The sequence below is a fragment of the Sprattus sprattus genome (assembly GCF_963457725.1).
Source record: "Sprattus sprattus genome assembly, chromosome: 8".
Lineage (NCBI taxonomy): Eukaryota > Metazoa > Chordata > Actinopteri > Clupeiformes > Clupeidae > Sprattus > Sprattus sprattus.
Genome location: NC_137927.1, coordinates 14,854,918 through 14,867,599, shown reverse-complemented (window position 1 = coordinate 14,867,599; position 12,682 = coordinate 14,854,918). Strand labels below are relative to the sequence as shown.

At 44.2% G+C, this 12,682-nt stretch overlaps 1 protein-coding gene across 1 annotated transcript in view; it reads left to right on the top strand.

Moving 5' to 3' along the window:
• Positions 1 to 10,693: 10,693 nt before the first annotated feature.
• myo9aa (myosin IXAa) overlaps positions 10,694 to 12,682 on the top strand; it is an 85,008-nt gene continuing 83,019 nt past the window's right edge. The window contains 1 exon segment of the mRNA XM_080843712.1: positions 10,694 to 11,543. Within this exon segment, the coding sequence (XP_080699838.1) occupies positions 11,512 to 11,543 (32 nt within the window). The 5' untranslated portion in view covers positions 10,694 to 11,511.

Below are 12,682 nucleotides of genomic sequence, written 5' to 3'. Positions count from 1 at the left end.
GGGAAACAACCGTAATAAGTTAGATCTATTATTCACGGAACATAAACTATTAAAAGGAGGTCACCTTCAGTGTGGACACACCGTTAAGATAAATCAATGCAAAATCGTAAATATTTGGAAAAATTAAAAATAATGGCCATCTTTCTGGGAGTCTTGTCGGGTGTGTTGGATAGTGAACTGGGGTTGTCAGACTGGCGGTGATGAAGGAAGGACAGCTGAAGTGGAACTTTCATGGGTCATGAAGCTAGGCTTAAAATAGTTGAAACACGCCAATTCTTCTTGTGCAAGTTAGAGGTGTGTCCCCCAGTCGATTGGTCATCCATAGACTAAAACATGCTTTTCCTGTTTCTATGGAAATATGCACATAGTGTCATGGAATCATAAGTAAGGCACAAAGAAATAGTATTCTCATTCTTGCATGGTGAAGTGCTAGTGATTCAAGGGATTTTTGTTTTGATTTTGTGAACATTCAAATTATTCTGACCTACCCTACTAACAAGAACAATTCATAGAATGCTACACATAATTGGGTGCTACGCACATAATTGAATGCTATATTCATTGTCACCCATTATCCTATTCTCTGGTGTTTTGAAAACCAAAATGTATCAGCTGAATGCACTTATTGTCTCTCTTTTCATGGATGAGTAACGTAGCCTATTTGTTTTTGTTATTAACTAGCCACTCTAAAAAATTGGGGTTCATATTTGCTTTAGTATATGCCAAATCAAAAGTACCTTTCAGTGTTTTAAAGGTTGTCCTATCTAATGCCCACACCCTTTTTTGTCTGTGTTGTTTTACGTTTTTAGGCTGTACTCATTGGCCTTCCCTGCATTAACATCCATCTGTTTTATTTGATAAGATTCCAGTTCAATTTTTCCATTTCCTGTTTCAGTTGGCAAATAGAGTCGTGTCAAGGTTCACACAAGAGCGAGAATCTCAAACGCGAGGGGCTTTGTGGACTGTCAGGAGACCAGTCCTCCATTAGATAGATAGACAGACACTATCTGATTCATTGAGTGGACTCAACCCCACAGACTCCCCTCTCTTAGACCCATTGAGAAACCCTCATTTAGCCGTGTTGTTTCCCATATCTTGATCTGCCAGACTAGAGAATGTATTCGCTGTAATGGTGTGGGGCTGATCTTTGTTGTGTGCCTCATGTAAATTCATCACACTGGTCGAAAGCGCTTAAGCTATGTGTGGACACAGCTGTGGTGTTTTCTGCACTCGCTCCCAGTGGCCATATGTTAGGCTGTCAGGGGCACTGGATAATCCCCAGGCATGTGGTTCTGTGTTTTCAAAAATGCAGTCATATGTACTGTAGGGGAAAATATGGTGATAAAAAAAATATTATTAGCCTATTGACAGTTTATAGGCTAATTATAAAAAGCAAACAGCTGACTTCTCTTGTTTCATCACACTGTATTGAGTACAGTATATTCAGGCTTTGTTTTGTGGTGCTTTATTTGTGTGTAGTGTACCCGTTGTTTTGATCGTTAGACAAGTGTCTCATCAGGAGGGTCCTTTGGTGCACCTCAACCTTTCTTGCTTTGCTGGGAGTATTTTTCTATTTTCATCTGCCTTAGACTAGTTGCTGTTTGTTTACCTCTTTCATCCTCACTGAGAACCTCTGATAAGCTATGACCGTTTCATCTCCCCCTTGAAAGGAATGTGTAGTCTGAATGAATCTCTCTCCTTGTTATTGTTATTATAAGTATTATTATTCGAGAGGCTGAGAGCTTTTGTTTGTATAATTTAAATTCATATGAATGAAGAAGAAGTCATATTTACACTCACTTATCAAGGAAACTTGGGTGGGAAACACGGTTGGTGGTAGGTAGTTGCAGTCTTTTCTGTCCCAGATTATGGACTTGGAAGATCACGCTTCACGTCATGCTTCGCATTGTTGTGTCATACAGTCAGTGGAACGTTGGAGAGAAGGCCTGATGCTGTTGGAGGAGCAAAGGCCAGGCTGTATTTCTCCGGCTGCTTAACTGCTTCAGCAATACTGAGGTCATAGGTTTACAGGGAGCAAAGATACCGCTTAAACGGATGTCTTCACATCATTGGATAGAAGTGTTGGGTGTGGGGATGGGAGAATGAAACGAAGGAGATGGAAGGTGTGTCTATTTACGATTCTGATTTGACCTCTGTGACCTTTTGTTGAAGTGAATCACATTTTCATTTAGCAGGCATGATTCTGATTGATCCCTTTTAGAGGAATGGCTGTACGAGGGGGGGGAGACAACTAGACTCCTTGTGAGCTGACTGATGCCTGCAACGCTGCCTAGAAAAACATATAGCTGTTCAAATTGTTTTATCACCCATCCCTTATGCTTTCCTTCTGTATTGTCGTTGGAGAGGCTGACCGTGTTATTCTTGTAAATTTCTCCCATGTGTCCACTCCTCTCAGTGACGTATATTGAGGAGTGATATACACCGTAAATGAATGCCATGTATACAAAACAGAAAGGCTGTAGTTCTTTTGATGTGCCTTTCACTTGATATGCTTTTGCGTTGTTGTGCTTAGTGTGTTCTTGACCTGGGAAGCTGCTGTTTAGCGTCCCTGTGCGAGCCCAGCTTGCCACATTCATCTTGTGCGCCTCTGTGGGCAGACGTTAGGTCATCCCAGTGGTCTGAGGATGCTTGGCCTTAAAATAGAACTCTGTGATTTACAATTTACTTTGGAGGTGCACCAAGTAGATGTTCTCACTGTTTTTGGATGTATGAATGGAATGTGATTTTATTTAGATTTTAGTGTGTGTGTGTGTGTGTGTGTGTGTGTGTGTGTGTGTGTATGTGTGTGTGTGTGTGTGTGTGTGTGTGTGAGAGCATTCATGCGTACGTGCGCATGAGCGAGAGAATGTGAGTGACATCATGCACATGTGAATAGCATTTGGGATTTCGGGAGATTGCTGCTGTTACTTCTGCACCCTTTGGTGTTGCTGGGCTTGGCCTTTGACTGCAGTGTGCTGTTTTTGGTGGGGTCGATAATACATTGTAAAGTACTTTCCTTTCTTTCCACCTTTTGCAACGGTTTCCCTATATAGTGTAGACCGTGACCCTCGGCACACCATGCTACCTCAGCCGCCCCTTGCTTTATCCAAGGTATTTAGGCTTGGTAGATTGAATCCAGTTGTACGTTATGATCAGCTCTAAAATGAATGCCCATCAAAAGAATCAGCCAGCAGACATGTAGTGGGAAAGCCAGGAGTGGCTTCCTGTTATTGGCCCATACCTGTTGGAAATAATCCGCAACCCAAAATCGCATTGGCTCTGATGAATGGGGAATCCTGACAGAATGAGGATTTTTCCACGCAAGTCTTTTTTGACATTGATCGTGGTTTAGCCCTGGTGAATGTCTGTTTCTCACCATGGATGTCTTTCCCCCATATGCTGTTTTATTTTTTCCCTCTGATCTTCGGAGCAGAAATATTGAACTCAAACCTCTCTGACTCTGACAGCCTTTAGGCCCATTAGATGTAATAATCAACAAGGGATTTGGTTACCCCACTCCCCCGCCCCCCACGTTCTCAGATCTGCTTTCTGAAAAGCAATTATGACTGAGCATCAGCACTGGAGTCTTAACAAGGACTTGAGTCTAAGCATCTGCTCTGTGTGTGTGTGTGTGTGTGTGTGTGTGTGTGTGTGTGTGTGTGTGTGTGTGTGTGTGTGTGTGTGTGTGTGTGTGTGTGTGTGTGTGTGTGTGTGTGTGTGTGTGTGTGTGTGAGGGAGAGAGGGTGTGTGTGTGTGTGTGTGTGTGTGTGTGTGTGTGTGTCTTGGTCTTCCAGACAGTGCGTCTGGAGAAGAGCATCGGTTCTTGGATGCTCATGCTCTACTCTTTGCCCCCAGGCCAGGCCCTGCTAAGTCTAGCAGCTCTTCTTAATGGCCTGGATTCTGAGGGGGAAATGGGGTGTGGATAATCCAGGTTACTGATAGCCCCCAACCTCCCCCAGCCTTCATCTTTCTCTCTCCTTTATCTCACCCGGTTGTTATGAAGAACTCCCTCAACAAGTCTACATGGCATAAACATGCTGGCTCCTCACTATTCCTCGATGGCTGCCTTTACTCTTTGGAACTTGTACTTAAAATGTTCCTGTAAAAGCTTGCACATGAAGAGGAATCATTTCTTTTGAGGGAATTCTAGGTTTCAACTTAAAGATAAACGTAACCTTCTCTATTATGCGCAGGCACTTCTTCTCTGTCTATTCCCTGTCCTTGCATTTTTTCCTCAGTGATAAACTAGAAACAGTTGCCATATTGGGACACCGACACTGTCACAATCATTGCATTCTGTACCCATTCCTTAAACACTCTGTGTGAATATGTTCTCCCTATGTTTATGTTTATGTGATTTATGTATGTCGGTGAGGTGTATAAATGTATAAACTACTGGATGACCTACATTTCCCTCGGGATTAAAAAAAGTATTTATCTATCTATCTATTTGCTCCAAGACCAGGTCCATAATGGCAGATTATGGTCTTTGAAAAGGATGTGCTGCACAGTTAGGGCTCTGTTCTTTTCAGATAGTGAATAGTAGCACAAAGGGGCCCATGAGGCCTGGCCAGTGATGGTGGCCTTGTTTTGCTGTTTCAGGTTAGCTGCGCCCGTGGCGTGAGGTCAGCAACACTCATCTATCATTAGAATGCCTCTGACAGTTTCAGGTGAAGCATGCAACCCTGAGCCCACATATGCCGTAATTCAGAACAGAACAGTATAAAAACCAATGGTAGGACTTTATGTTTCACTTGTTAGCTATGTACTGCCATTAAACTGTCTGGTCTGTTTTGGAATGCAAGTCAAAGCACATCGTACTCTTTGTTTCAGAACATTTGATTAGACGTTGTTGGTACTTGAAGTTGTCTTTAATGTACATTTTCTTTTTAAGACATTTAAAGAACTTAAAGATTCATATAGGAAATATTTCATACCCTGGGCAGAAGTCCATAGGCAGTTGTCTATTCATCTTGATTCCCTGGAATTTTCTGCACAGGAAGTCTTGGCAGCACGTAGGCTATATGTTTAGAACTGAAAGGTGTCTGGAGCCTCTCAAACCCTAATCTACGAACTTGTGAAACATTATCTAAAGAATGGGCTGCCATAGTCTCGATGAGATTATTAAATAGGCATTCAAGTGAATCTCCAATATGACATGATTCATTAAGTAAATAAATAAATATTGCATAGTCAGTGTTTATTTTCAACATCAATACTTAAGGTTAAAGTCTGCTTTGGGTAGATGTGATGAAGATGCAAGGGCAAAGTGCACATGGTCTAGGAAACCTTTGCGCAATATGTGGACTAAAAGTGAAATTTACTACCACGCTCTTGCTTTGTAGTTCGGTGGAAGTCCTTGAGTCCATTTTTCCGGTTTCTCCTATTTTTGGGGTCATTGTCCTGGGAGAGGGTGTGCCACTGGAAGGACAGGAAGGAGACCTTGGCTGTTCAACTGTGTTGAAGTGGCGTCTGTTTAGGTCTCTGGCTGACCTCTCATCATCTCTGATCATCTCTTTTCCCCTCTCTCACCTTTTTTTCCTCTTCCTTGCTATTCCTCTCTCCTCACTAAACCTTTTGTGAGTGATGTCAGCAGACCTTCATCCTTCATTTAAAGACGGCTAGCATAAATATTCTTAGAAATCTTTTCATACAATCACTTCAGTATTTCCTAGAATGTTCCTCCCAGGTTTGGGCCTGACCGATCAGTCAGTATTTTAAGCTCTGTCCTGCGGAATCTCCTCCCTGTTGAGTTGTATGCAGTCTGAGATGTGCTGAACCTGTTCTCTGTATGTATTGGGTCAGTGCCTTCTGGAATGACTGGGGGACTTACAGGTTGCATCTTATCCATGTGTAGCCACTGTACTGTCTGTTAGTCATTATTTGTACTTGAGTTTAAGTCATCACAGTGAAGACCAGGGTAATGACTCATTGGATATTTTAAAGTGAAACTTAGGTGATTTACAGTGGCTGGATTGACCTTCAGCTATGAGTCAATTTCCTGTTTCAGTGCATATGAGTAAGGGGACAGGTTAACCTTTGTCCGTGTTATGTGATGGTGGTAACTTGATTTAAGCTGTGCATTGACAGTATGCTGTTTAATTTCAGAAAGCAAGCAAGGGGCATATCCTCCATGCAACCAATATTAATCCTCTTGCATTTTTCATTTTCCAAAGATTAAAGGGAATTCTGATGGAGAATAACCATGTCCTGTTGCCCCATATACAGTATGAGAAGTGTTACTTTGCCCTCAGCTCCTAGTTTCAGCCTGAAATCTACAGTTTCAGTTGTGTTGTGAGCTGTCATTCTCTATCGCAGAATGTGTTCATACAGCTTCTTCAAACCTCTGGTCAGATATGATACTGTGTGCTACAGTGTTCCCTTATCGCTTTGAGCAAGTCAAGGAAGCAGCAGATAACGTTCGTGTCACTGCCTTTTTGTAACATTACATGCTGTGTAAGGGCAAGGTCGCACGATGACAGAAGGTTTTATATTCTACTCAATGGATAATTAATAATTAATGAGATGGTAATAAGATGTTACTTTACCAGCTGCAGTTGTTTAGTAAGATGAGGTAACTAAATGTTGGTTCTGTCTTTGATAGCCTCTACAAGTGATGCCTTTTAGTTGTGGTGATATGGTCAATTCTTACTTACATTCATGTCAAAACCCTGAGGAAATATTACCCCTTTTCACCATTCCAACCATTCGTCAATTTTTCATCAGAAAACGAACAGTGATTTAAAAAAAAAAAAAAAAAAAAAAAAAACTTTGAACACAACCTCTTCCATCTTGGATGGGAAAGGAAACTGATAGTAGGAATGCGCCTTCTCATTGATCTGCACAGGTTTAAGTTTTTTTGTACTTTCATCTTTTCATTTATTGTGGCTCTCTGTCTTAACTTGTCAGAATCAAGATGTCTCTTTTCCAGAGGGCTCTGTTTATGAGGCAATAAATGTGCCTGTTTAGGCAGGGCTGTCTCCTGGGGTGACATACAGGGGGTGCGGCTATATTTTTTAGCATTTAGCATTAGCAATGTTTACTATTGTAGCCTCATAGATACTCATTTTGTTCTTAACAGAAGAAAGACTTTTGAGTTTTGTGTTTCTTTGACCACTGCTAAATGTATGTTACATTAATGTTAAGTTAGTTAAATATTGACAGGCTAGGCAGAATATTGATATAGTCTTAGTGCTACTGGACATGGTGTTTAGTTTTAAAACCAAAGACTGTTACTGGAGTATGCCTCATCTGAATTGGTAACTACAAATGGGTCCATGATCAAGCATGGACATTCAAACCTAGAGTGAGCTCTCAATTACCGTGGCTTTGTTCTTTGAGTAGTCTGCTACCTTGGATTGCATCCAAAATGCACAGTTCCTTAGCCTAGTATGCTATTGTATTTGTCAGGTAGCTGCAAAATGAACAGCAGCTATTCTACAAATTCATGTTTGGGATATGTCTGCTCTTTGTGGGAGAGCATGAAGCATCAAAATATGCAGAGTTATGTGAATTTAAAAAATGCACTATAGTCAGCATCACAGCAGGAGTACCCCTTCTCTCTCTCTCTCTCTCTCTCTCTCTCTCTCTCTCTCTCTCTCTCTCTCTCTCTCTCTCTCTCTCTCTCTCTCTCTCTCTCAAGCAGTTAAAACCATGCAGCATCTGCAACAAACTTCTCATTTAGAAGTTCTCTCTCTCTCTCTCTCTCTCTCTCTCTCTCTCTCTCAAGCAGTTAAAACCATGCAGCATCTGCAGACAGACTTCTCATTTAGAAGTCTCACGGTCTGACCCCGCCCGCCACAGCTCCTCGCCACACCAGGGAGAACACACAGGCCTGTGTTTTTGCCCAGATCGGCATGTGGTTCGCGACACCTGTCAGAGCCGTGCGTTACGCACACACGCGTGTGGTTCCCGGAATAGACGGAATGCAGTATGAGGGAGTGGAACTGAGCAGTAGAGGAGGCAGTTGTTTCTCATTCGGAGATGCTCGCTCGTGTGTGTGTGTGTGTGTGTGTGTGTGTGTGTGTGTGTGTGTGTGTGTGTGTGTGTGTGTGTGTGTGTGTGTGTGTGTGTGTGTGTGTGTGTGTGTGTGTGTGTGTGTGTGTGTGTGTGTGTGTGTGTGTGTGTGTGTGTGTGTGTGTGTGTGAGTGTGAGAGGAGTGGTCTTCATCCAGCACACTCAGAGGTCATCTTTAATTACACCCGAGAGAGCTGTGATGTGTGCTTGAACTAGTGCCAGGGCTTAGATAGCTGTGAGCTAATAGTGAGCTATATATCAAGTTCCATATTGCTATATTGATATGTTACGTCTTATCTTTGAAGACTGCAGTGTAAAGCCATGTGCTACTGTGGATGCACACAGTACAAAACAGTTGGTCAGTTGTACAGCTCCAGCTTTGGTTACAGCATCTACAGTAATAAGAGTGTTGGAATATCAGATTTGGCTATTTTGTTGCCATCCAGTCAGCCAGCTATAGTGGTTAAGTAGGACTTAATAAATAAAGTATGGCCTCACAGTTGAGGGCAGGAGAGAGTGTCTCATAGCCAGGCACTGTTTATTTATTGCTTAGTCATTCCAGTATTGTTCTCTCTCTTCTGCTAAGGTTATCATACCTCTCTCTCACTCGCCCTCACATATCAACACAGGCCTATAACACACACAAACGTGTGATTTGAATAAGCGTGACACCGTTTATAATATATTAACAGCGATCATCTGTTCTAGAGGTAACTCAGACAGACACGTGCTGTTTATTTGACCTCCATCTGTTCTGTCAACACCCATTTATGATGCCAAGAGAAATGCAGCTTTTGGCCATACTTCCAGTTCATGCACTGTTATTTTGAATGCAAACATTTTGCACAGTTCAGTTCAATTGCTTTGGCTGCAGAGGTTAATCCTCTCTGTACAAATCTGTCTTCCAGTGGACATTCATTGATTGTTGAGATATGTACAGACAGTGTTGCAAAAAGGACTTGATTAATGGCCAAGCGAGCGTGGCTTTTGTTTCGCCTGATCCCAGATGAAGACCACATGTTGTATTTACGTGCAGATGGCTTTTCGCCGCCACAACATGTGGTGTTCCAATTAATCAGAGAGCTTCACTGCTCTCATACTGTTTCATCCCAATCAGTCATCGGAGCGTCACAGTTTCCATATTTCGTCTTTGCTCAGAGTTTTAATTTCATAGTAGTGCCTTTCCGAGGAAGCAGTTGTACGTCTGTCGACACGAGCAAACTCTTTGTGTGGCTAGTAGCGTTGTAATGTTACCTAATATGGGTGGAAAACAAATAGGAGGACAAGGACGCTGAGGCATTGGCATGAGCGTTTGCCATTGTCCTTAATGACCCTCTTCTGTGTGCGCTCACTTCCCCTCTTGTGTCTGTGCCCACTGAGCAGCATTACAAGGACATCATTTAGTAGCGGTGTCTCTCAGCCAGGCCTGGAAAAGTGAATCCAGCAGGATTGTGTCAGAGCTGGCTAATGTCTTTGGGCAAGGAGGAGAGCGTCAGTGTGAGTGCTCCCTTTAGATATGGGCTCTGGGGTCTGGTGAACCTACATCTAAATGATGCCATTTTTGGTCCTTTGAAATGCGGTGTCCTTCTGTGATACCAGAGGCTGGAGGCCTGATAGCTGGCAGCTGATAGCTGAGCTAACTAAGTTGCTATTAGAAAAATCTGTCAGTTTTCGCCTTGCGGTTTGCTTTCCTGGTGACGTGTCGGCTGTCCCGGGTGGTCTTGTCCTGGCACTGACTCACAGGCCTGGTCATTTCCATTGGACTTTGGTGATGACGCAGCAGATGCCTCCATGACTTCCATGACTGTTAAGATTTCCCAGCTGTAGCCTGCTGGTGCTGGTGTGACGTGAGGGTTTTTTCTTTGTGAGTATAGTGGAGTGTGCCGCAGCCTGTAACTCTAGCCAGCTAAAATGGAGTGGGGGGGAGAGAGGGGGACTTTGAAGAGTGACGGGTCCTGGCGAGAGGAGTGGGAGGCTACAGCTTTCCATCCCTCCCAGTAGCTCCTCTGACAGCCTGCTGACTGACTGTGTGCAGACCTCAGGAATCCTCCCTCCCGCTCCTGCTCCTCCTCCTCCCCTCTTCCCTCTCTTCTTCTCTCTCTTTTCTCTCTCTCTGTCTCTTTCTCCCCAGGCTAGTCATGTGCTATGTCACTGTTAGTGCGCAACAGTATTTTTCCTTCTCTATTTCCATCTGCTTTGCTTTTCTCGTTTTGTTTCCTCCTTTTAATCTCTCAATCTCTTTGCCTATCTCTCTCTCTCTCTCTCTCTCTCTCTCCTTCCTTCTCACTGTATCATTGTATGTATGCATGTATGTATCTACCTCTCTGTTCCTTCCCTCGTTTCCTCCCTCCCAGTGATCAGATTTCAGGAAACTGCAGTCCACTCCCCTCTCCCTCCCTCCTCCTCTGCCCTTCCCTCCTCCCCTCCTCCCCTCCTCCCCTCCCCTCCCTGCTCTTTGCCTACGCCCTCCAGCTGCCAAACCTCTCACATACCGCCACTTCCTTGTCATTCGTGCAGGCTGGGAGAGCTGAAGGAGTGGAGTGTGTATGTGTGTGAGTGTGAGTGAACACTTCAGAGAGGGAGAGAGGGAACTGTTGAAGGAGGAAAGGCAGAGGAGAGGAGCTGGGAGAGTGTGTCCATTTCACAACAGGGGACTGGAGACTAGCAGGGGGCTGTGGCAGAGCTTGCAGAGGAAAGGATCTGATCTGCCTGAGGGGGGGTGCTGGTGGTAGTTGGGGGAAGTTTTTATGCCTCCCTCCTTCAAACAGGGGCTGCTGCTGTTCTCTGCCTGCCTCGTACGTGTGGCGGATGTTCCAGAGTGGATGGGCCCTCCTGGGGTTTTTGGGGGCCGTTCGTTTGCGGACTGAGCTGTCACAGCCCAGCACAGGATATAGAACTTCAGAGCAGAGCTCCTGAGAGAAGTCGCTCCGTTACCTCTGGAAGGAAAGGCTTAGTTCAGTCTGCTTCTCTGCTCCCATTTTCCCTCCTCACAGTGGCACCTGTTTGGGATTGGCTCGAGACCAGCTCCTTGTCATCAGCATGTGCCACTCCTGGCTGGATTACTCACAGGTCGAGGATGCAGGCTGCTAGCGCCTCTCGAGCAGTGTCCATATGCAGAGATCCAGCCGTTCCGCGTCCTGTCCGTTATTGTGGTGTGTGAGTTTGGGCTGTGAGTCCTGTGTTCCGCTCGTCCTGAGCTGCCAGATGAAGCCTTGTGGAGGAACGTGCTTTGGAAGCCAATGACTCCTCTGGGTTCTCTGCACAGACCCTGTGACCCGTCCTGTCTAATGGATTCTTACAGCCCAGAGGGCTTGCAACGACTGCTCTTTTTTTTTTCCTTCATTACTTTGTGCATTCCTGACTTGACATTGCCCAGAACAATTTAAACAAAACTTTTTTCTTGTAATATTCTTACTTGCTAAGTAAGACATACGCTGGGACGCTGTTCAGATTTCCTTTTGTTTGCAAGAGCGCTAATAGTAAGTGCTGTGGTCCATGGTCCGTGTTGATACCCTCCAAATTGTGAGGTAAGTTGAAGTTGCACTCATGAGGAAAATTTGATTTGTTGTGGGTGAGGAAACAAAACATATGGATCCTCTGCTCAAGGAACATCTGATTTTTAGCAGTACTGAATCGGAAGGAGTGTATGTTTTCCATGAAACCTAATTTACCATATCAAAAGTTTACCATTTGGCTATTCTTTTTTAGTGTCTCTTAAAAATACTTTGTTGTGTTTTTGAGGGCAGAGACTCAGTCGGCCAATAACAGACATAAAGAGGAAAATGCCCACGGCAAACATCACTTTAGCATCGCCTGTAAAAAGGATGGTTGACCTTTTTAAAATGAGTGTGCTGACCCATAGACTTGTAGTGGTCTTGTATGTGAACATGATCTGTAGAAATGTGCACAGTTTCATAGCTTGGAGCAATCTGCAAGTTCACTGTCTTGACTTAACAGTGATGGCCACGTACCTTCAGCAGTGGGCCTTGTTTGACTGCCATATGGCGTTTCAGCTGGTGTTTCCGTGTGTATTTTAGCCAGAGCCTGTGCCGTGTAATTATTTTGGGGTGGAGAGTGCAGTGGCAGTCCATGGAGCATGTTGGTGCCTGAGCAGACAGTCCTTGTGGGCCTCTGTCTCCCCTCTGCCCCTGAGATCAATCAGACGTCCAGCTGCCACAGGCCTCATTATCAGCTCAGCTCATCCCCCCGAGCCAGTGCCTGCTTTATCTCCTGTGTGTGTGTGTGTGTCTGTGTTTATGTTTTTGTGTGTGAGAGAGGTTCATGTTCAGAGTTGCTTCTAGTGGGGCAACAGCAATGCTAACAGCAAGAATGTTGGTCTGTCTGTCTGTTCTGTTTTGCTAATGGCCTTGCTCAGGGAATCAAGCCCACCGAGATGCTCTCTCTGTCTTTCCTGAAAGATCAATCCCTCATTGTGCCTCGCTTTTCAAAGGTTCAATCGCCCTTAGGTGGCAAGGCTCCTTTGCAGCGTCTACATGAGAGCGAGCATGAAATCCCAATAATGGGAATAATTATAATTCTTTGATGGAGTAATGAAAAGGGAGCCATATGCTTCAAGCTTCCTGCTGATTTCTGCAATCGACTGCAGGATAATTTGCTTGTGATAAACCCTAAGCACCACCAATGTGGCTCCCTCAGTAGCGCTCAA